We start from the raw sequence: 24,178 nt of genomic DNA, 5'->3' as shown, positions 1-24,178 counted from the left end.
TATTCCATGTTTGTCCCTGAGACAGTTTCCCTCATTAATAAATAAGGGGTTTGGAAAAAACTTTAGAAATCTAGTCCAATTCTCAAAATCCTCTGACTCTTGGCGAAAAAAAGATCTGCTTTAGGAGTTCAGAGAAAGGAGGGAGAAGGAGGGAAAAGGTTCAAGAGTATTCAATAAAGACTTTATGAAGACTTTACATAAATTGGGATTTACAATTCTTTGGAATATTATGGAATTCAATTCAAATCATTCTACTCATGATGGAAAAATTCTATTTACCTCCTTAGAAGACTGATAAATTCTGAATGGACATTGAAGCATATCTTTTTCACTTTCTTAAATTTTTTGGCAATTTTTTTTTGCAAGATGACTCATAGGGAAATATGTTTTGCATGACTTCACATATATCATATTGTTTACCTTCTCGATGGGTGGAGGAGAGGTTGAAGGAAGGAAGAGGATTTGGAGCTTAAAATTTATTTCTCAAATTTCAATAGTATTTTTTTTCTAATTACATGTGAAAATAGTTTTCAACTTTCATTTTTGTAAGATTTTGAGTTCCAAATTTTTTCTCCTTCCTTTATTTCTTCCCTCCCCAAAGCAGCAAGCAATATGATCTGGATTATACATGTACAATGATTATAAACATATTTTCACATTAATCATGTTGTAAAAGGAAAAATCAGAACAAAAGGAAAAAAAGCCATGAGAAAAAAGCAGTAAAGAAAAGATGAAAATAAATAATATGCCTCAATCTACATTCAATCTTCAAAGCTCTCTCTCTAGATGTGAATGGTATTTTCTATCCTGAGTCTATTGGAATTGTCTTGGATTGCTGAGAAGAGCAAAGTCTCTCATTGTTGATGATGATATAATATTGCTGGTATTATGTACAATGTTATTTTGAGTCTCCTCCCTTCATTCAGCATCAGTTCATGTAAGTCTTTTCAGGCTTTTTTGAAATCACACTACTCATCATTTTTTATAGAACAATAATATTCCATTACATTCATATACCATAACTTATTCAGCCATTCCTAATTGAGGGGCATTCATTCAATTTCCAATTTCTTACCACCAGAAAAAGAGTTTCTACAAACATTTTTGCACATGTGGGTTCTTTTCTCTCTTTTATAATCTCTTTTATAACCAGTTTTATAACTGGGATATAGACCTAGTAGAGACACTGCTGGATCAAAAGCTATGCACAATATTATAGCCCTTTGGGTATAGTTCCAAATTGCTCTCCAAAATGGCTAGACCATTTCACATCTCCACCAACAACTGGGGAACTTAAAATTTAAAAATGAATGTTAAAAATAAATAAATAAGAAAGGAAGGGAAGGAGAGAGAGAGAAGGAAAAAAGGAAGGAAAGAAGGGAGGAAGGGGGAGAAAGAAGGAAGAAAAGAAGGGAAGGAAGGAAGGAAGGAAGGAAGGAAGGAAGGAAGGAAGGAAGGAAGGAAGGAAGGAAGGAAGGAAGGAAGGAAGGAGGGAAGGAAGGAAGGAAGGAGGGAAAGAAGGAAGGAAGGAAGGAAGGAAGGAAGGAAGGAAGGAAGGAAGGAAGGAAGGAAGGAAGGAAGGAAAGAAAGGAGAGAGAGTGGGGTTTTATGCTGTACCTTGAAAAACTAAACCAAACATTTTCAAAAGAGAGGCAGGAATGAGTAGAGGACCCATTACACTTTCTGTAGAAAGTGACACAATATAGGATACAAAGTCATGTAGCAAGTCTAAGAGAAGGGCTTTGATAAGCTTTTTACTGAGTCCTTTGGTACAAATATTCTCGGACCTATCTAGCCATCTTTCTATATTTCTCCTCAACTGTCAGGAAAGAAATAGAGTTTATGGGGGCAGAACCTGCACTCTTGGCTCGGGCTTATTTGAACAGGATTCTGCATCTGACAGTCTCTTCCTTCCTTTCCACACAGGGCTGAGCTAAAATGATGAAAATGATGACTTTCTTCCAAACAAACCCCTCAATGTCTCCCCAGTATGAGTCTGGAACCAGCCCTGTTGGCAGAAAGCCCTCGGCAGTGTCAGAGACAGAATCTGACTCAACTTCCGTGGCCTCCTCTGAGGATCTCTCTCCCCAAAAGGAGGGGGGCTCAATCCCATTCAAAGAAGAAAAAAAGAAGAAAAAGAAGAAAGGAATCATAAAGATGCTTGATGTGTTTGCCAAAGGGATAAGAAGAAAGAGTCATTCAGAACCCACTGCTGAAGTTCCAGAGACTGAAGTTAAGCCTGATGCCCCACCCCCCACAGGTAGGTTGTAGGAAAAAGGAATCCATCAAAGTGAAAGGTGGGGAAGTTTCATTCAGTGCCCAGTGACAGAAGATCTTTTAAATTAATTTCACTCATTAAAGGAATTGAACTCTACCTTAGAGAGATATACAGGTTAGGGATAGCTGGAAGATCCACCATTCCCTCCAAAGTCACTGACAATACAGTATGAAACCTGGGAAGTAACTTGGTCAAAGTCACATAGCAAGATCAAGAATAGTATCTTGCAGAGTCTTTTCTGAAGTTCTTTAAGAACGATGTTCTCTGATTCTATCTAGCTTGGTTTTTCAAGGTACAACTCATACCTCTTCCTTCTTTCCTTTTTTCTTCCTTCCTTCTTTCCTCCCCCCCCATCCATCCCTCCCTCTTTTTCTTCCTTCCTTCCTCCCTCCCTCCCTCCTTCCCTTCCTTCATTCCTCCTTCCTTCCCTTACTTCATTCTTCCTTCCCTCCCTTCCTTCCTTCCTTTCTTCCTTCCTTCCTTCCTTCCTTCCTTCCTTCCTTCCTTCCTTCCTTCCTTCCTTCCTTCCTTCATCTTTATTTCTCTATTTACTAACACAGTAACCTGTGTTACTCTGGGCAATTTAACCTTCATGAGTCTTGGCTTCTTTGTCAATAACTGAAAACAATCTCTCTTCCCCTACTTCCTTCCCATGCATGTGGTGGCACATGGAATACTGGGCCTAGAATCAGGAAGACTTGAATTCAAATTTAGCCTCAGACACAAGACCTGTGTGATCCTAAGCAAGTCATTTAAGCTTTCCTCAACTGTAAAATGAGAATAATAATAGCACCTATCTCATAAGATTTCTGTGAGGCTCAAAAGAGATAATGTTTAAAAAAAAAAAAAAAGTGCCCAGCACAGTACCTGTCAAATAATGGGTACTATATAAATGCTTATTCTCAGGGCTATTATAATGAAACAGTCTGGTATAGCAGAATGAATGTGGACTCAGAGATACCTAGATTTGAATTTTACCTCAAATGTTAGTTGTATGATCATAGGAAAGTAATTAAAATACTGAGTCTCAGTTTCCTCATTAAAAAAAAAAAAAAAAAGGTAAATACGAATACCTTTGTTACTTATCATGTAGGCTTTTGTGAGGGAAAAGTATATAAACTTTTGAGGGGAAAGTATATAAAGTATTTTGCACATTTTAAAGGCCTATGTAAATGTAAGCTATTAAGAGAGGCAACATAGTAGAATGGCTAAAGTTCTGGACCTAGAGTTTGGAGAATTTGGATTCAAATTTCCCCTTTGGCACCTATAAGCTGTGTCACTTGACATGAGCAAGCCACTTACCTATGCTGAGCTTCAGTTTCCTTACCTGAAAAATGAGAAGATTGTACTAGGTCCTTTCCAGATCTAAATGTATGATCTTACAGTGATAAAAGAACAGATGGAAGGAAAACCTTGTGAACAATAGAGTGTCCTAAATACATGTGAAATACATGTGGCTGACTCACATTGGCTTAAGAGGGCACCAGTTTCACATCTTCAAGTAGCCAATTTGAGAGGTCTTTTTTTCATGCTTTACTTAATTAAAGCTCTATCTTAAAATCCAGGCTCCCTGACCTTCCTTGGTCCCTAGGTTCAGGGGTCTGCCAAGCCTGAGCTTTAATAACCTTCCCTTTGTCCTGACTCTGCCTCAGTTCTGAGGAGGGTCCTTTTCTGGATCCTATTTCCTTCTTCCCCAAAATGTCTCATCCCAGTTTATTTATGAGGTCACTGAGACTATCACTCATCATGCTGCCACTTTTCCTTCTAATCAAGAAGGGAAAATATCCAAGGAAACTTCAGGCGGGCAGTGTAGTAAAGTAGGACAAATTTACTAACTTTGAAGTCATAGGATCTGATTCCAAATCCAGCTTTGCTACATATTGACTAAGTTTGAACAAATCACTTCCCCTTGCTGTCCCTCACTTACCTTCTCCCAACAGCATCCACCAATTTTAAATCCCTTATTTGGCTACGCCAAGATTGTTGGAGTCCCGGCGCTTGTGTTGTGGTATCATCTCTGAAAGAATTCGGGCATGGACATTTTCTGGGCTCACACACCCCAAGGGCCTCCTCTTTAAGGGAGAGAGGCAGCCCATCAGAGTAAGGCAAGGGATTGATAGAGAAGAGAAATAAGAAAGAACAGAATTGGGCAAAACAGGGAAATTGGGCAACCTCAGATACATCTGGACAACCTTAGGAAAAATGTCCATGGGACAAGTCCCTGTGAATGGATATATTTCCGATAGAATACGATAGGAAAAATACTTTTGTCCCAGTAAAAGGATATTGGAACTGCGCAAGCTAGATACGCATGGGGAAAAGTAAAAGGTCCTTTTGCAGAGTCAAGATATTGGGGCTGGGGCAGCAGATAAGATTCCACCACTGTGATCTGAATAATCCCCTTTAATGAATGCCCCCCATTCCCAGAGGACGTTAGAACCCTATCTTTTATTAGGACCCTCGAGGAATTCCAAGCGAAACTAACTCCCTCTTTCCTTGGGGGACAGTGGAGGAGCTCTACTCGGCGCTAGAGCAAGGGCGGCTGGATATGGCACATCACCTTCTGATGCTGGAGCGGGCGCTGGTACGGGATGCAGCCGGGATGAACGAGGAGGATCTGATCCGCCAGCAAAGCAAGGTGGAAGCCTTGTATACCCTGCTGCGGGTGGCTGTGCTGTCCGTGGTTCACCAGCCCCTGGAGAAGGAGCCTGCGCTTCTGCACCAGGCCCTGAAGATCATCCTGGAGCAGGAGCAGGAAGACCAGCGGGTGCTGGCTGAGGCGAGGGGGCCCTCTGCTCTGGCCACCACTCGGCCCCGGCGTTGGCTCAGACTGTGGCAAGAAGGCGTGAGACGCTCTGTGGAGGAGCGGATGAATCGGACCCCCTCCACTACCCTGGATGCACCCAGGCCCGCGGTCACGGAGGCCGGCTCGGAGGCTGCCCAGAGCTTCATACACATGGGCAAGACGATGAAGGAAGACCTCCTGGTTGTGGCCCAGCGCCTCCAGCCGCTCTACCCAGCTGAGTTCGATGTGTTCCGCACCTATGCCCAGCACTACCATAACTATTTCTCAAGCCAGCTCAACTCCATGGTTCAGTTCGAGCTTAATGAGCAAGACACCACCCTGCTGCTTCTCTGGGTGCATAACTTCTACCCCAAGTAAGTGAAGGCCACAGAGTGTGCATGTGTGTATCTCTGTCTGTTGTCCTGGAAAGAACTCTAGATCTAGAGCCGGAGGACCCGGGTTCAAATCTCAACTTGGCTATTTACTTTGTGACTTAGATAAATCATTTCCCAAACCTCAGACTGCTCATTTATAACACAACTGAATTACAAGGTAATAATCTCGAATAGCCCTTCTAGTTCTGATGTGCTATTATCTGTGATTTTCACATAAGAAAGTTAAATCCCATGTTTCCAAAGGTTTCTTCTGGAACTGAAATTCAATAATCACATCCCCTAAGACTATATCCTGATTTTCTATGTCTCTCTCTTTGTTTCTCTGTTTTTTTCTCTGTCTCTAACTCTGTGTGTGTGTCTCTCTGTGTGTCTCTTTCTCTTTTTTTCCTCTCTTTCAATGTGTCTATTTCTCTGAGTTTCTCTGTCTTTTTGTTTCTCTTTTTCTACTTCTCTCTCTATCTCCCTTTGTCTCTGTCTGTTTCAATCTATGTGTCTTTCTTTCTTTCTTTTTTTCTCTGTTTCAATCTACATGTGTGTCTCTGTCTCTCTTTTTCTGTCTCTCTGAATCTGTCTCCCTCTCTCCTCTTATATGTATACATACTATTATATATTACACACAAATTATAATTATATACATATATATATTACACTGATTTGGTAACAGTGAGCAGAGTAGAACCCAGGTCCACTAATTTCTAATTTGGAAAGAACGTGGGGCTACTGGATTCATTTCTTCTTGGAAATAGAGACCTGGATTTAGGTCAGGCTAGAGTAACTCTGGTTTTTCTCAAGTGATAGGAATCTTCTACCCTGGAACAGTGATATCTGCTAATCCTTATATAGCCTGCCTGTCTCCCATGACCCTATTCTCTCAGCTTTTCCTTCTCCTTGACTTGTCATCAGGAGTGATGAATACAGTTTTAAAGGACCCTGCAGGGTATAGGTGGGTGAAAGGTGAGCCTCTTCCACCCATTCAGATTTGATGGTCAGTACGGAGGAAGAGGGGCCAGCTAGGTGGTGCAATGTGGATAGAATGTCAGGCCTGAAGTACAGAAAACTCATCTTCCTGAGTTTAAACCTACTCTCACACTAGATGTGTGATCCCCTGTTTGCCTCATCTATAAAATAAGTTGGAGAAGAAAATGATAAACCACTCGGGTATCTTTGTCAAAAAAAAAAATCCAAATGGGGTCAGGAAGAACTGGATATAATGGAAAATGACTGAACAAAAATGAAATGGAAGAGGAAGCCCAGGAAGTGAGGTAAAGATAAAGTCCATTGTGGAAGTCCATGCATGGGAAAGAGATACAGATCTCTTAGTTTTTTAGAGCATAGAATTCAATCTTCTTCTCCTTCTCCTCTCCTGCCTCCTCCATCTCTTTCTTCTCCCTCCTTTAACCTGATTCTGGTATAAAGTAGGTCTCCTTAATTTATCCTGAAAGTTTCAAGCAATACAACATTTATTTTTTTTGCCACAAGGACAGTAGAATTTATTTTTTATAGTAATAGATTTTTATTTTTCAAAACACATGCAAAGATCGTTTTCAGCATCCACCCTTGCAAACCTTGTGTTCCAAATTTTTCTCCTTCTCTTCCCACCATCCCTCTTCCCTAGATAACAAGTAATCTAAGTTAAACATATTTCCACATTTATCATGCGAAAAGAAAAATCAGATCAGAATACCACATATTTTTAAAGCACCTATTCTGTATAAAACCCTATGCTTAGTCATTGGAGAAAGTATACAATTTAAGTGTGGTTTTCCCTTTGCTCTAATGGAGTGCACAATACCTTCATATCTGTAATAGATCTTCTAACTTTTCCAAAATGTTTCTCATTGTCTTAGCCTCAGAACAGTGCTGAGGGGTGAGAAAGTGGAGATGGGGAGGCAAGAAGACTGGCCAGACAGATGGTCTCATAGAATGTCACATCTAGAAGGAACCTTAGAAATCTTTTAGTCCATCTCCCTCATTTACATATAAGAAAACTGAGGTGAGGAGAGGGAAGGGAAATTGCCTGATGTTATAAAGCAAATCAGTATCAGAACCAGGATTAGAACTCAGGTTTCCAAACTCCCAGAATCTGAAAGAGAGCCTCACTGTAGTTCTGAGACTCTAAGATAGTTGTACTTTTACATAGTATGGGAAAGGTATGGGAGACTTTTTTTTTTTTCTTTTTGCTGAGGCAATTGGGTTTAAGTGACTTGCCCAGGGTCTCACAACTAGTAAATGGTAAGTGTCTGAGGTCAGATTTGAACTCAAGTCCTCCTGACTTAAAGGCTGGGGCTCTATCCACTGTACCACCTAGCTGCCCTGGGGGACATTTTGGATGGTCCAGGGAAGCAGAAGTGTGTATTCCTTCTATCTTCTTTGAATGGAATTGGATCTTTGAGCTTGGATTTGAAAAATCTGATTTGAAATCCCAGTTGTCCTTTCTGTGTCATTTTGGACAAATCCATTCCCCAAATGTAATCCTCAACTTCCTCTTTCATAAAATAAAGCAGTTGGACTAGATAGTGTCTCAGGTCCTTTCCAACTCAAAAATACTAAATGGAAACTCTGGCCCCTTATTGCTGGAACTTTTATGAGATCTAGGACTGGAGACTGCCCAGGGAAGGAAGAATAGCTGTGGGAGTCACCTACTTTGTACAGAAATTAGACTGAAATACAGAGGAGGATGGAATGTCTTCCAGACAGCTGTGTTTACTCTAAAGGACTCTCTTAATGCCTCTTGGGAAGGTAACCAACTCACCCACTCATAGAGCTCTGAAAAACATTATCTCCTACTTTCTGATAAATGCTTATTATCAGCCCTGGCTCAGAGCCTGTCACTCTCCCTTTGATCCCCACACCAGCTTTGGTAGGAAGGTGTAGGGCTGGGCTGATGTTTTCCCCTTTGGGACAGAAGAGGAAGCACAGATTCAGAAGGGAAGTGATTTACTCAGGGTCGCACAAGACAGAACAGAACTAAAATGAGAATTCAGGTCTCCTGACTGTGCAACTTGTGGCTGTTCACTTCCTCCTCAAGGCTATTCCTTGGCTGACAGCCCAAAAAACCCTCCCAGCATCATGAGGAGAGTTAGGAACTCTGGATAATGGCATCCTGAATAAAACCATAGGTTACAAGCTAAACAGGGATCTTTTATTGAGATGCTTTTTAGTCATATCCCACCCTTCATGACTCCTTATTGTGTTGGGTTGGGTTTGGGGTTGCTATTGTTTTTATTTTTGTTGTAGGTTTTGTTTTGTTTTGTTTTTTGGCAGAGCTACTGGAGTGGTTCAACATTTTCTTCTCAACTCCTTTTACAAATGATGAAATTGAGTCAAACAGAGTTAATTGACTTGCCTAGGGTCACCCAGGTAGTGTCTGAGGCTAGATTTGAACCTGGGAAGATGAATCTTTGTGACTATAGGACGGGGACTATGCACTATGGTGCCATCCAGTTGCCCCAGAGATCTTAGAGACTCCCTAGTTCAATCTCTTCGTTTCATGAGAATACAGATGTCCACAAAAATCAAGTTACTGGCCCAATGTCACACAAGTAGTAAGTAGAGAGAAGGGATTTGAACCCAGGCCCTCTACTTGCAAGTCCACCACATCCCTCCCAGTCATCCAGCAGTGTTTCATTACATGGATGGGAGGAATGTTCTGTACTGGGGAATTTTACTTTCAAATGTCATGTAATTTAAATAAATGCAAATGAAGAACAGACTCCTAGCTGGACAGCTCTCACTTTTAGTAGATAAGAGAATTGGGTTTTAATCCTAGTTTCATCTCTGCTGTATGACCTTGGGTAACACTTCCCCAACCCTCTCTGGACCTCAGTTTCCTCATCTGTAATAGGGTAGTATTGAATGAGATGACCTCTAATTTCTTTTGGCTCTGGGGTTCCAGAGTTATGATCCACACTCACATCTCCCATATTTGGGATATCAATAGATCCATCAGTTTACAGACTGAGAGCAGACAGCTCCCTAACTAGCTATAATTTCCCCTCCACTACAACTTCCAGAGTTACAAGGATCTGGAGAAAATAGGGAGTGGAGTGGGCAAAAAGAAAGATGGAGATGAGGAATGAGGATTATTTAAGGGAGAGGATGTCAGGAAGAGAGGGACCTGTTTGGCTGAGACCCAGGGGAGCCTGATCTCTGACGCTCCAACCTCTGGGATTCCAGCCCAAATGCTGTCCCTGACATTCTTACTGAGGTATCCCCTGGGACTCTAAAAATAGTTACTTCTGCCAGCTTTCCAGAAAGCTGGTGGAGCCTGGGTTGGGAGAGGAAGAGAGCAGAGACTGATAATTTGTAACAGCAGACTTGCTCCACCCTCAAACGGGGCCAAGCAGCATCCTGCACTGGCTGAAGCCTCAGTCTGCCCCAAGATAGGATGATAATGATTGACAGGCTCAGGCCTAATGCCTCCTGGGATGGGGAGTGGAGAGGGGAAGCAGCAGTCCAGTCACTGCTGGCCATGGTTGTCTGTGTTTAAGGGCTGACCATCTTTATGTTCCCAGTCCCCTAAGTATCAGGCCATCCAGAGCCATCAGGCTCTAGAAGACAGGGCAGAGTATGGGTGAGTCCTAGCTCTTAGCTTCAGCTCTGCTACCCTGCCCGTCTACTGCATGACCTTGGGCAGCTGGGTTTCCTCAGTTTACCAGGCTATTAAATAGAGATCTTAATCCTGGCTGATATGTCTCATGAGAATTAAAAGGTGATAATGGAGGAGAAATCTCTCTGGAGAAATGAAAAAGAAGCATAGAATGATGGAGACAGTGTGGGAATTGGTCAGGAAGCTTGAGTTCAAATGACAGTTCCAGTACTTACTAGCTCTGTGACTATGGATACAAGTCAGCTAATCTCACTGAATTTCCAGGTACCTGATCTGTAAAATGGGCATAATACCACAAGGTAGTTGAGAAAAAAAATTTTGCAAACCTTAGAGAAAAATTATAGAAAGTAATCATAGTCGGAGTTACTTGAGGGCCAACCCTAAGGGTATTTTTTTCTCCAACCATGAGGAAAACATGTTTAGCACAGTAGCAGGCATAATTGGCCCTTAAAATGCTTTTTTTTTTTCTTCCCTGCCCCTTTCTTTTCTGTCACCCCTAGGCTATGAGCTGCCTTAAAGGGTAGGACATAGGTCTGCTCTTCTCCTCCCCTCCCCTACTCTATAGTCAGACCTCATCTGGACATTGTGTTTACAATGAAGAAGCTTCAAAGTCCATGACATAATGGGAATTTATAGGAAAAAGACTCTGGGGAATATGACCACTGCCTTGAAGTACTTAAAAGTCCTAGAAGACCCCAAAGGACAGAATCAGGAGCAATGGCTATAAATTTAAAAGATGCAAATTTAGGCTTTGCTATCAGGAAATTCTTCCTAATGATTAGAGTTGTCCCAAAGTGGAATGGGACACTTTGGGAGTGGACCTCTTCTCATTTCAAACAAAAACTCATTATCACTTGTCTCAGGTGTTGTAATGGAAGATGGCTTCTAAGATTTCGTGATTTTATGAACTCACTGAGTACAAGGTCTCGCTCTCCTTCTCTTCTGTTGAGAACATCCACAAGGCTAGATCAGAGGGAATGGGAGGGAGGTACCCAACCTTGGAATCCTTCTTTGCTCACAGTCCCTTCATTTCTGGGTTTCCCCTTGTTTTTACTATCAGTGACATCATCAATAATCCAAAGTTATCAAAGGAATTTCAAAGAGCTGACTTAGGGAGCCTCCTGCCACCCAAAGAGATCCACAAACTGGAGGTCACCTACCTATCTAATGAAATGGTGAGTGGTACTGTCTGATGTGCTTTGGACCCTCTTTCCCTAACTCTTCTTCACAGTTACTTCTCTCTGCCCTCCCATCCCACCCTAGTTAGGGACAGGAATTGAAGTAGCTGATCTAATTTTAGCCCACTGGGAAAGGGGAAACAAGTAACTGGCTTTAATTCACAAAGAGATGCTCCCAAACCATTTCTTTCAATCCCAAATGGAAAAGAACTAGGAGGGGAGAAAAGGGAAGCAGGAAAAAAAAATGGAGAGAGGGAAAGAGCAAGAGATGGGGAGAGAGAAGAAAAGAGAAAGAAGATGAAAGTATGGTAGAGGAGACAAAAGAGAAGTGAGGAGGAGAGGTGGAGATCAGGAGAAATAAAGACAAAAAAGCTCCAGTTACATTTCTCAGAGTACTTTGACTCTCTCCTTTGGTAGAGGAAACAAATATGTAGTGAGGAAAAATAGGGATAGGGACATCTAGGTTGCTCAGTGGATAGTGCACCAGTCCTGGAGTCATATTCAACTTCAAACACTAGCTTTGAGACCCAGGGTAGAGAAAGAAAGAAAGAGCCAGAAAGAGAGAGACAGAGATAAAGAAAGTAGAAGCTAGATGCACAGACAGAGTGGGACTTTGAATGTACATTGTCAAGTGTTCATGTTCATGTGAGTTCCAGTCCTGGCTTTTTAAAAGGTCGTTTGGGAAGGTCTTAGTATGATTTTAGGCTAGAAATTAGTAAGGAGCCTGAAGGTCTGAAAGGAGGATGGGAGGAAGAGCTGTGTAGGGACAAAAGAGAAGAGTAGAGGGTCTTGGGATTCATAGGCCAGCTGAGAGGTCAGTGAGAGGGGAGAGGAAGAATTATTGAAAGATACTACCACCCTAAATCAGAACCCTAGATTAGAGTCTTACCTATGCCATTAATTTGCCATGTGATTTTGGGCACATACCTTCCCCTACATGACCTGTGGTTTTCCCATCTGTAAAATAAAAACAATGATCCCTGAATTGAGTAGGGATAAAAGATGGAGGGGATGTAAATAAATAATAGTCAAAATACTAAAAAATTTCAGTGAGTCACCAATGTATGGAACTATTTCATCATGATGGTTCTGATGTAAGTCATATAAACCAAAAGCTTCCCTGCTGTAGACATGCTTCCTTCTCAAGAAAGCACCAATTGATTTTCAAAGGAGAAAGAGAGACTTCCCAGCAGAATATGAGCCACAGGAGTCAGTGACAAGAAAGAATACCTTTCTATCTTACCCTTTAGGCTCTCCCCCATCAAAGTGGGCCTCTAATTATATATAAAGCTAGAAGGAATTTAGAGACTATTTAGTTTTGATTCCCTCATTTTACAGATGAGGAAACTGAGGCTCAGAAGATAGTTTTTTTAAACTTGGTGTAAGATCATACATAGTAAGTTGGGGAGGAAGTAACCAGGAGTTAGTAGTTAGTTAGTATCAGAGCTGGGAATTCAGTCCTAAAGCTCTGACTCTAAATTGAACATTTTTCTTATTTTACCATGATCACTCAGCACTAGCCATGAATGGCTAATGATGATGATGACTACTCATTTAACTATAGTGCTATGTCTCTAAACACCTTCCGTGCAAAAGCTCTGATAGTGTGGTAATTTAGCTGCTGATATTTGACCTAAAAATACTATTAAGGCTCAGAGAAAATCATAGAGTTAGACAATGTTAGAGTCAGAAAAGGCTTAGAGATCATTTAGCCTCATTGTACAGATAAGAAGATCAGTACCTAGAAAGGACATAGTGGAACTTTCTCAAGATCAGACTACAAGTTGGTGATGAAGCCCAAACAAAAATTTAAGTCTTCTGACTCCCAAGTCATCCAGTACACTTTTCTCTATCCTTTCCCTCAGTGTCTCTCCACTGGGATCTCAGGGCTAGCACAGGTTAGGAATGGGGATAGCCAGCAACACCTTGTCCTCAGGCTGGATCCAACTAGTTCCCAAGATCACTTGGATTCCTTCCCCTATTACCCAGGCAAACACCCAGGAATTGATGATGCGGGGGCTGGAGCTAGAAGTGAAGAGATGGTCAGAAGACAAGGAGCCCATGAAACTAGAAGGGTACTTCCACAGTGAACTCCCAATTGACATCATCCAGGTACTGGAACAACCTTTTTGTCCCCTTCTCTTCCCCACTTTCCCCACAACACAGAGACATAACAAACATGTATATGGAACATAAATCCATGTACATCCAGGATAAGTGACTTCAGCCTCCCAAAATACAGATAATTTTTTTTAATTTTTCATTATACTTTTTTTTCTTCAATTTCATTTTAAAACAATGTTTAAAACTTTTTTTTAAATAGTTTCAAGTTTCAAATTCTATTCCTTCCTCCTTATATCCCTCTCTCTTCCCCGAGACAAGAAGCAACCCTAAATCACAGACATAGTTTACATTCAAGTACCCATCTACATGCATGCTCAGCACCTGAATAAATAGCCCCGGTTGTCAAAGGCAAGATGTGTGTAAGAATATGCTGCTGGGGCCCTTTCTCAACATATCCACAGATACCTTGATGTATCTAAGCATATGTATGTATATCACATACCACACTGGGCCCAATGGCTGGGCTACTCACTCTTAACACACACTTACTCTCACATACCATCAGTATTACTGGTTCTTATTCTGTCTCTTGCTCCTCCTTCCTACCCCCCAAAAAGAAAAAATCCAGACATGCAGCCACATTTGTAGTAGTCAGAGAACTAGCTTTACATTCAGAAAACCCACGTTCTAAATCTGTCTCTGCTATTTAGTAATTGTGTGATTGAGCAACTACATCCTTCTCTTGGGCTCATCCTTCCTCTGTAAAATAAGAAAGCTAAACTTGGAGAATGTCTAAAGTCACTCCTAATTCTAAATCCTGTAATTTTAAAAATATGTATTTGCACATATATTCTCTTTCCTCGAAACACAAATATTTGCTCACCCCTCACACTCATTGATTAGTAAACTTTGGTTAATTGCACACACCCTGTGTATATACATAAATGTGCACAGATATATTCATGTTCCTTTGAGCAAAAAAGAGGTGGGGTTTGGGGGTTGAGATCATCCTTCTCTATGGTCCCAACAGCTTTCCCCCTCTCCAAGCTGGAAAGGCCAGCATGTATTCCCATAACCCTCTATTCCTGTTAGCTAGAATCCCGGGAGCAAAGTCCTCTATCTGGATCAGCTAAGATCTAGACTTGTACTCCTAGCCCTCTCTCCTAACTACCTTCTTCTTATAGATTATCTCCGGGACACAATTCAAGGCTGAGAACATCACAGTGGCTCTGGGCAAACAAATAAGACCTCTGCTGATGGCTAAACTCTCCTCCTTCTTGAAAAGGTATGTCCCTTCAGGGATGGGGCACTGGTAGTTATGGGACTGGGCTTATCCCATCTCTGCTCAATTTTTGAGGGCTCAGAGAAAGGGAGAAGGACTCAGGGCCTGAATCCCTTTGATACTGAAATTCTAGCCTTTGTCAGTAACTCACTTTGTAATTTGGGGATCAGTTTCTTTACCCCTTTGGGCCCCAGTTTCTCCATTTCTAAGCTCAGGGAATTTAACCCACAGCTACCAGCAAGCCTTTACAGACTTCACGGAGAAAAACAAACAGAAGCATTACAGAGCCATCATTATGGCCAACATCAACAACTGCCTGACATTCAGGTAAGCCCAAGGAATGGGAGGGTGGAATTAGCACTTTGGGGGAATTAGCAGTCTGTCATTGAAGCTGAATTTCCTGACTTTCCTCCTGTTTCCTCACCTCATGTGCCCTGCTCCGTGCTTAGTTCAGCTGTTGGGAGGAGCATACTAGCACTCTAGCCTTAGGAAGTTCCCTGTTTCACTGGAGAAGTGCAAAAAAAGATGGAGTACAGAACTTCAGCACTGGTCAGGATCTCAGATACAATCTAGTTCGGTTACCTCATTTTACAGAAAAAGAAACTGAGGCTCAGGGAGAAAACATGACTTACCCAAAATCATACATAATGACAGAGTGAGTGCCAGAACACTGTGTAGGTCTGAAGTGATCAATCCATCAAAATATATTTATTAAGTGCCTACTTTGTGCCAAACACCATAAAGACAAAAGGCAAAAGGCAGTCCCTGCTCCTAAGGAATTTACAATCTAATGGGATGCAGAGAGCCCTAAAGTTGCTAAGTATGGTATGGAAGAGAATTCAGCAAATCAATGAAGTATCTATCTAAAATTCACAAAGGGAAGAAGCCTTGTAAATGGGATCAGTGATATAAAGAATCCAGATGTTATATAAGTTTTAATTTGCATCGTAAAATCCACCAAGAGGTGATAATGACTCGTCCAGAAAGCTCATCTCACTGGTCATCAGAGTACTCTGTCTTTTCCTATTGGGGAAAGAGGATCAGTATGGACTGAAGTAGTCAGAGAAGGCTCCTTGAAAAAAAAAAAAAAAGGAATTTGAGTTGATCCTTGAAGAATGAGAATGGATATTTTGAGAAGAAGAGTCTTAAACAAAGGCATAGGGCATTTGCTGGTGGGCTCACCCGGCCTAAGAAGAGAGTTTCCACAAAGGAAGCATAGGAAAATGAGTCTGGAAACAGACTGGTATGAAATCATGGATAGATACCAGGGTAAAGATAATGGACTTCAAGTCCTAAAGGGATAGTTCCCCTGAAAACTTGTTCTCAGCTTTTTTCTGTAGGTTTACAAGAATCAATGCATAGGAAAATTAAATAAAGAAAACACTGAACTGTTTTATTCGGGTTGCTACCAACCGACTCCCTGTGGGATCTTGAAATCTCTTTACTTCTCTGGGTCTCCTTTTTGATTCTTTATAAAATAAGAAATAGAATGTTTCAAGACTATGGTCTTTTAGAGTAACTTTATTATATATTTACAAGGAATGGCAATACTATGTAATAGATTTGCAGTTTCAGATGCAATCATTTTTCTTAATTTTTATCATTATGAAATTGCATGTTTTTTAAAGATAAAATAAAAAAATTTTAAAATATTAGCACAATAAACAAAATAAAATCAGGAGCTTTTGTAAGTCTGTTTTGGGCTTGGATCAGCAGTTAGAGCAGCCTTTCTTTCCTCCTTTTTAGGACCTCCAATGACAAGGATTCAGAGGTTCCCAGCTACATCTTCTACTCCCTGAGTGAAATCGAGCAAAGTGGTTTCAACATACTCCTCCAAGACCTGTTCTTGGAACTAAAGGTAGTAGAACTCTAGGCTTGGGGGAAGAGGGGGTGAGGTGGCAGAGAACCGGAGAAAGGGGGGATGGTCAGGTGCCCTGTGTGCGCTCGTCCCTCTGCAAGAAGGGACAAATGAGACCACAGAGAGCCAGGAGGCTGGGAAAATCCTGGCCGACAGCTTGTTTCCGTCTCACCCATGTCCTTCCCAGCCCTCAGACTTCCCCATGTTGCCACTTTCCCAGCCTCTGTATTTCCGGTACTCAGTTCTGCAGTGCCCCGCCCCTCACCCCATTTCAGGGCTTGTGGACCCAGATACATCCTATCTTTGTTTTGGAAAAAATGATGAAAATCACGCCCTCCATCCCCTTCTCCTCCCCGCTCTCCGATAGTGTTTGCTTTAAAACTTGCCCTGGGGCAGGCAAAAACCTGTATTGGGTAATGAACTTTTAATTCAGAGCAACAGTTCTCATATTTTGGGTCTCGGTGTCCTGATTATTGAGGACTTCTCTCCCCACATGAGAGTTTTTGCTTATGTGGGTTGTAACTATTAATATTTTATGGTTCAGTCATTTTTTTCAGCCCTTTTTTTCCCATGGTGACTCCTTTTTTTGGGGGGGAGGGACTTTCTTGGCAAAGATACTATCGTAATTTGCCATTTCCTTCTCCAGCTCATTTTACAAATAAGGAAACTGAGGCAAACAGGGTTAAGTGATTTGCCCGGGATAACACAAGCTAGTATTTGATGTCAAATTTGAACTTAGGTTTTCCTGACTTCGGGCCCAGCACTCTATTTCTGTGCCAGTTGGATGCCCTTCTATCGATTTTGCCCTCTTAGAAATTATGATATCTTAGTATTATTCCAAAAATGGTTTTGATTTTGATGACGTTTGAAAAGGTCTCGGGGACTACAAAGGATTCCTTGAATCAGACTTTAAGAGACATTAGTTTAAAAATGCAACACTCCAACAGCTGTTCCTGGGTTGGCTGAAGGTCTCTGAGGCTTAACACCTTCACTCTCCCAAAGAAGGAGCTGGAATCTCCCTGGAGAAAGTCTTCAGTCTCTTCCACACAAAACGAGTTTCTTGACCTATGTCTGAACCATCTGTGACGGAGTCAGGGAGTAAGGAAAGAGGCAGAAGAGTGCGGGAAGGCAAAGAGGGCAGGACTGAAAATCTAGTTCCTCCAGATTGTGATAGGAATGTGAACCTGGAAATGGAGGTCACGCCATAGTAACTGATTGACAGCCCTCCCCCAGCCCCATATTTGTGGGCTGTGCGTGTGTGTGCACATACACGTGCGAGTGCACACATACCAGGACTGTGCTTCTTTAACATAAACAAAATCATTCCCCTTCTAGAGTCGGTTCAAGAAGCTGACACAGACACGCTGGACCACTCATGAGGAAACTGTGGCAGAAATCATTAAGATCACCAGTGGCTATCTGCCAGAATTCAAGGCCCTAAGAAAACGGTACCAAGAGGTAAGGAGGATGTAGCTGGGCCAGGAAGTGTCACTTCAGTCCCTAATAACAGGAAGCCTGCCTGATAATCTGTCCCTTATTCCAACCCTTCTCCACCTTCACTCCACCTTCACAAGCCCATATGGCTTGTGGGAACAGTCCATGTCCTTTGGGAGAAGGAAGGGATGAACCCAAGGAGTTCTTTATGACCTTTCACTCTAGGAATCTCTAGTAATAGTTTCTCCTCAATATACACCTGTCTCATCTCACAGGAGATGTTACAAGGAGATAGATTTTTTTTTTTTAGTTCAATCTAATAATAATTAGCATTTACATAGCTTTAAAGTTTTAAAAGCACTTTAAAATGTTCATCTCATTTTATCTTTACAAACCTTTTACAGATGAAGAAACTGAGGCAGCAGAGGTTATGTGACTTGCCCAGGGTCCTACAACTAATAAAAGTAAAAAGGCCTTATTTGAACTCAGGTCTTCCTCATTCCAGGACCAGTATTCTATCCACTGCTCTATCTTATTGCCTCTGACCTAATCTGTAATCTAAGGGAAAACCTGCTTCAAAGCAAAATGAATAACTTTCTGCCTTTGATTATATCAGATTAGATAATATAGACTCATAAAATCTCAAGGTATCTAGTCTAACTAGTATCTGAGCATCATCCCAGATCAGTCATAATCCAGATATCTCCCTTCCTTCTTCTTTTCTAGACCCCTCAGCACTTTTCCCAACTCAGTGCCCCATATTTATACATGCTTCCAGTCCCATAACTGCTGCCCTTGTGCTAACCCAGTTGTTCTGTCCCCCCCATTTTTTAGGACATCATGGAAGCCATCCACGTATACCTGGTGAAGGAATATATCATTCGGCTCTGCAAGAAGCAGTTAGTGCTGAAAACTGCTGAACTTCAGCAAAACCTGGCCCGGTGGATCTTGATGGATGCTAAGAACATCCAGTGCTTCTGTGCTGAGAATGTAAGGGGACAGCCTTTTATAAAATGAAAGTAGACTGAGAAATTCTGAGGAGAAAAGAATTTCATCATCTTCTATGGATCCTCAATGACATAGTTAAAGGGTTCATTTAGGCCAGGGTGATTTGCCCCAATATGAAGTGGAACGCAATAGGACATAACTGACCGGATTTTTTTCCCCTTCAGGGATCTCCTGCAGCTTGGCTAGAGCCAGCCCTCCCTACCCTGGCAGAAATCATTCATCTCCAGGATACTAGCGCCATCAAGATTGAGGTGGCAACTTTTGCTAGTAGATTTCCAGACTTCAGGTGAGTGGAAGAGAGCAAGAGAATTAAAATTCACCCCAGGTCTTATACTCATTATACAGATGAGGAAATTGAGGGTCATAAATTTTAAGCTGGAAAAGATGTCATCTTTTCATTGTACAGATAAATTTAGACCCAGAGACTCACAAAATGTTTACACAGATAATGTCAGAAGTGGAATCTGAACTGAGATCACTCCTTATCTCAAACATTTTAGCTATTTCCAAAAACCAACTTTATTTTCTAAACTGCCTGCCTAAACTATCTTTAAAAAAAAAAAAAAAGGTTAGGAGGAAAGAGGTTAAAGTGACATTTTGACTTCCTTTTTCTCCAGGTGCTTTTCATTGCTACCAGTGCCTGAGAACCTTAGCTCTATTCTATCCACCAATCTTTCCTACTAGAAATGGGATTTCTAAGGTCAGAGAATCAATCAGTGGCCTTGAGCGGGATCAGGAAAAGGCTCCTTGCCAAAGAGTTAGGATTTTAGCCAGGATTTGAAGCCAGAGGAAATCCATGAAGTAGAAATGAGAAAAAGATCCAGATCTGGGAACAACCAGCACAAATGTACCAAATCTGGAGACAGGGTGCTTTGTTTCAGGATAGTATCTGGAGGACAGCTAGGTGGTTCAGCAGATAGAATACCAGCCCTGAAATCAGGAGGACGGAGTTCCAAATCTGGCCTCAGATACTTAATAGCTATGTGACATTGGACAAGTCACTTTACTTCAATTATCTCCAAGAGAAAAGGTAATAGTTTCTGATGTCATGAGCTCTTTTTTGGGAGAGAGAGGGGAGGAGTATTACTATTCCTCTTTCTTCATGAGAACCAATATTCAGGTACTGGGGTAGAGGGCAGTGAATAAGGAGGCTCTCTGTACTTGAGAATCTTAGTCTTGAAGAAAAAAATTAAGAAGTAGCATTTAGATAACAATCGTAGTCTAACTGACATTCATATGCCATTTTATACTTTTTAAAGGAACTTTTGCTCCCATAATCTCATGTCCTCCCACCAGATCTGAGAAGGTATAGGCCAGGGATTGTATTACTTCTCCCTTCTGAGTCATTTCCTGGCATTCCAGGCCTCTGATCCTCTAGCTGCAACATAAGCCTCCCCTGGCTTTTTTCCTACTGTTCTCCATCTCTTCCTGCTAAGTCGTCTTTCCCTGTGACTCAAATCAAGCTGTCCCCCAACCTGAAAGGCAAGTCTTCTAATCTTTTTTTTTTTTACAATTGCAATTTTGCAGTTTTTTTTTTTTTTGCAAAATTGCAATCAATTTTGCAATCGATTTTTTGCAATCTTTTTTTTCCTTCAATGCACCACTTCCTCCATGAACTTCACTCCTTCTTCCATCCCCAACCTCTCCAGTCAAACATAACCTTCTCTACACTCCAATTTCTCATTGAACTTTACCCAGACTGCTCTTTTGTATCATAATTATTTGTGCATAAGTTGTTCCTCTCTGTGAGTGGAGGTTCCTGAAGGGCAGAGAATGTGTCATTTTTATCTTAGTATCTTCACAGCTGAGCATGGGGCTTCTCAGATAACAGATTCTTAAAGCAAATATTTATGGATTTGAATCAAATCTGAAAAGTGAAGAAGCTGAGCTCATGATCTCCAGAGCCTCTTCTAGCTCTAAAAGTTTGTATTCCAAGTTTTCTAAGGCTTCGCCCAGGACCAACTTTCTGTGGTTCTCTTATTCCATCTTTCTTTAAAATGGATGGGAAATTCCATGTCAGGATGCCTCTCTTGGGCCTTCCCCTATCCTGCCACAATCTCTGAGGCAGGAATGAGCATTCTCCTCTATGGAAAAGAAGAAATTCAGCACTGGGGAAAAGTTGACTTTCTTATCCTCCAGGAGCTGGTGGAAAGTGGGAAAGGTTTGGAGTAGAGATGGAGAACACAGAATTAGAGGCGGAGGTCATGGAGTCCAACCTTTTTCATATTACTCCTTTGGAGATATTGAGTGTCTTGGCCAGACTCATATTAACTGAGGCAGAACGTGAACTCAGATCTTCATGATTATATCATAATTCCTTTAAAGTGGGAGAACATATAATGCATACTTTCTTATTTATCCAATAAATACAGCAATGTAATGCTGTATAATTAATAGCAATTAACTATAGCATAGCAGTAATAGCATACAGTAAAATAATGTAACAGGTTCATAAGGCAAGGACAAAGTACATGGGATAGGAGAAAGAAGCCTTGGCCAGGATAGGAGCCAAACAACATGAATCCTAGACTTAGCTCTGTCATTGACTTCCGCGTGACTTTAGGTACAGCATTAACAATCTGTGGTTCTCTTTAAGTTCTAATTCAATAAACATTTATTGAGCATCTACTGTATGCAGACTAATGCTAAGGAAAAATAATAAGGCTTCGATTAATCAATCAGTAAGCATTTATTAAGCACCTACCAATTCTGGTGGAATATATATATGGGAATATATATAGTGGAAATATAAATGCAGTGAATGAAACAATTCCTTTCCTGTCCTTTGGGAGAGACAGCATGTATATATATACTCATATATACAAAATGTAGATTCAAGGTAAACATATGACAATTTCAGCAGCAAGGCTGTTTATTATCTGGGGATAAGAGGGAGGACCTGATGTAGGAAATCATAGTTAGGTTTTGAAGGAAATTAGGGCTTCTAATGAGTGAGAAGATAGGTTTGTCTGTAGGGATAAGAGTTCTGATATAGATGTGCCTCAAGGGAGAGATTAAAAATTAGCAATGATACAGCAGGAAAAAAATTATGCCTTTGAATTTTTTAATCTTACCTGTTTCACTTCATAGTTATGTCACCCAGAGATAGTCCCCTTTTCTCTGGGTCTCAGTTTTCTCATCTATATAACAATGAGGTTGGCTGGACTAAATGACCCCTGAATTCCCTTCTAGATTTGAGATTCTTTGTATGTTGGTTGGCAAGGTGAGATTGAGGGACAGAAGAGAGAGGTACTCAGGGAGGAGCATTCCCCTCATCTTGTCATTGTCTTCTATTACAGCAAAGGACACTTGGGATCCATCCTGATCATCAAGGGCAACTTGAGCAACAGTGAAATCAAAAGCATTAAAAATATATTGGACGATAGCACTTTGTTGACAAAATCCTCCAAGTCCTTATTTTCACATATAAAGGTTAGTTAGCTTTTAACCACAGCCTGGCCTGACCTGGCTCCTTGTTGCGTCCATGGCCCTGACAACTCAAGACAATCACGGAGAGACTGGAATTTACTTCACTATCCCCTTCTATTAATGAGTAGGTCAAACTAGATGATCTCTAAGGTACCTTTCAGTTCTGATATTCTCTGGCTCTAAGTCACTTCTCGTGTCTGGCCTTCAGTTGAGATTTGTTCCAGATCGAATATTCTGTGTTCTGTGACTTCAAAACTTATTCCAACTCTGGGTTCTCTGGCCTGTGACTATCCACCCCCTGCCAGCTCTGACAAATTGCGTTTTCTCCTACCTCTTGCGTTCCTTCAGTTGTATGAGGATGAGACCAAGAGAGGAGAGATGCCTTCCCCAAATTTCACAGCCAGAAAATGTCTGAGTGAGCCTAGAATCCAGGTCTCTTACCTCCCACCTTGGGCTTTCTCTCCTGCTCTCCACAGTCAGAACACTGAAGCCCAAAGTCAGATAGGAAAGCTCCCAGGAGAAAGCTGCCCTTCCCACCAGCCTCTTTTATCGAAGGGCTCGCTCTGCTCTATTCCTCTTCTCTCCAGGTTCCTCCTAGCTACCATGAAATGTTCCTCAGTAGGTTTGGCACAAGACCTCTTGTACCTGACTCTGATTTCCCCCCACACTTGGGAGCAGCCTGCTGAGGCCTAAAGTCAGGATGGGAAATGGAAGCCCTCAAGGTCCTATGTTGGGAGATCATGTTCAAGGAGCTCTTAGTGGAGAGAGATAGACTTTGCTCTCTGGACTTTCACCTGAACCTCTTGGAAACAACATGTGTTCTCATTTTCTCTTTTCTAGAGTTATGCCTTCAGGTACTTTCATAGACACAAATGTGAACACACTTGAAATATAATTATCCTTTCCATATCCTTCTGGGAAGCCAGAAGGATTGGCTCTGAGAGGTGTTTCTAGACCAAGCATCTTAGAATTCTCTTTCCCTTCCATTATTGGTGTTTAAAATCTCTTAGTGACCATGATTGGAGCATGAGTCCAGGGATGCTCTGTCTCCCTTTTTGGGCTGGAGCCCCAGATTAATGTAAATTTTGTATATTGTAGAGAACTTTTTCTTTGTATGTCTTTATATCTGGAATTTGTACCTAAGTTTTTATAGTTTGTTATTAAAAGTTCTACTGAAGAATTTCAGTTGGAATGTCTTCATTCTGTATCTCAGCTTCTTTTCTGCGCCAGAGTAATTATTCCTATTCTAAAATAACAAATTGTTATTTGAGTAAATAATCTTAAAGTAAATAAAGTTTATTATTTAGAAAGCATTCAATCTTCTTAGACACAAGGCTCATCTCCATTTAAACCGTCCCCATATCTAAACCATGAGCCTTGGCCAAAGTCACACAGCAAGTGAGAGAGCTCATCCCAGATCCCCTAGATCATTTGACTCAGATGCCACATAACTGGCCACAGCTAACTTCCCTGCTCTCCATTTGTGTCATACGGTGCTTAGAGATGCAACCCACTCACTTTACAAATGATATCTTTTACATGATTTCACAATTATAACTAATATCATATTGCTTGTTTTTTAAGGAGGCCCTGAAGGGAGGGAGAGAAGTTGACTTTCAAAATTTTTTAAAAAGGAGATAGAGAAGGAGGAGGTGGGGGGGGGGGGGGGGGGAGAAGAAAGAGAAAGGGAAGGGGGAAGAGAGCAAGGGAGGAAGGGCAAGGGGGAGGAGAAGGAGCAAAGGGAGAAGGGGAAGGGAGGAGAAAGAGGAGGCAAAAATAAATAAATAATAAAATGTATAAAACAAAATACAAATGAGGAAATATAGTCAGAGAGGGGAAGTGACTTGGGGTCATAGGA

The 24,178-nt window shown here is 41.4% G+C and overlaps 1 protein-coding gene across 2 annotated transcripts in view; it reads left to right on the top strand.

Annotated features, from left to right (window-relative positions):
- The window catches only part of TNFAIP2 (TNF alpha induced protein 2), a 31,852-nt gene extending 8,336 nt beyond the window's left edge, over positions 1-23,516 (top strand). For both annotated transcript variants that reach the window (XM_012540776.2, XM_031953201.1), the window contains 11 exons: positions 1,927-2,260; positions 4,786-5,437; positions 11,128-11,242; positions 13,235-13,357; positions 14,494-14,594; positions 14,823-14,918; positions 16,338-16,449; positions 17,785-17,907; positions 18,718-18,873; positions 19,056-19,177; positions 22,191-23,516. In XM_012540776.2, the coding sequence (XP_012396230.1) occupies positions 1,939-2,260; positions 4,786-5,437; positions 11,128-11,242; positions 13,235-13,357; positions 14,494-14,594; positions 14,823-14,918; positions 16,338-16,449; positions 17,785-17,907; positions 18,718-18,873; positions 19,056-19,177; positions 22,191-22,332 (2,064 nt within the window). In that variant the 5' untranslated portion in view covers positions 1,927-1,938 and the 3' untranslated portion in view covers positions 22,333-23,516. The remainder of the gene's footprint in view (positions 1-1,926; positions 2,261-4,785; positions 5,438-11,127; positions 11,243-13,234; positions 13,358-14,493; positions 14,595-14,822; positions 14,919-16,337; positions 16,450-17,784; positions 17,908-18,717; positions 18,874-19,055; positions 19,178-22,190) is intronic.
- The last annotated feature ends 662 nt before the right edge of the window (positions 23,517-24,178 follow it).

This window comes from Sarcophilus harrisii, chromosome 2, assembly GCF_902635505.1.
Source record: "Sarcophilus harrisii chromosome 2, mSarHar1.11, whole genome shotgun sequence".
Classification (NCBI taxonomy): Eukaryota; Metazoa; Chordata; class Mammalia; order Dasyuromorphia; family Dasyuridae; genus Sarcophilus; species Sarcophilus harrisii.
The sequence above is the reverse complement of the archived record's forward strand: the minus strand, read 5'-3'. Positions and strand labels throughout refer to the sequence as shown.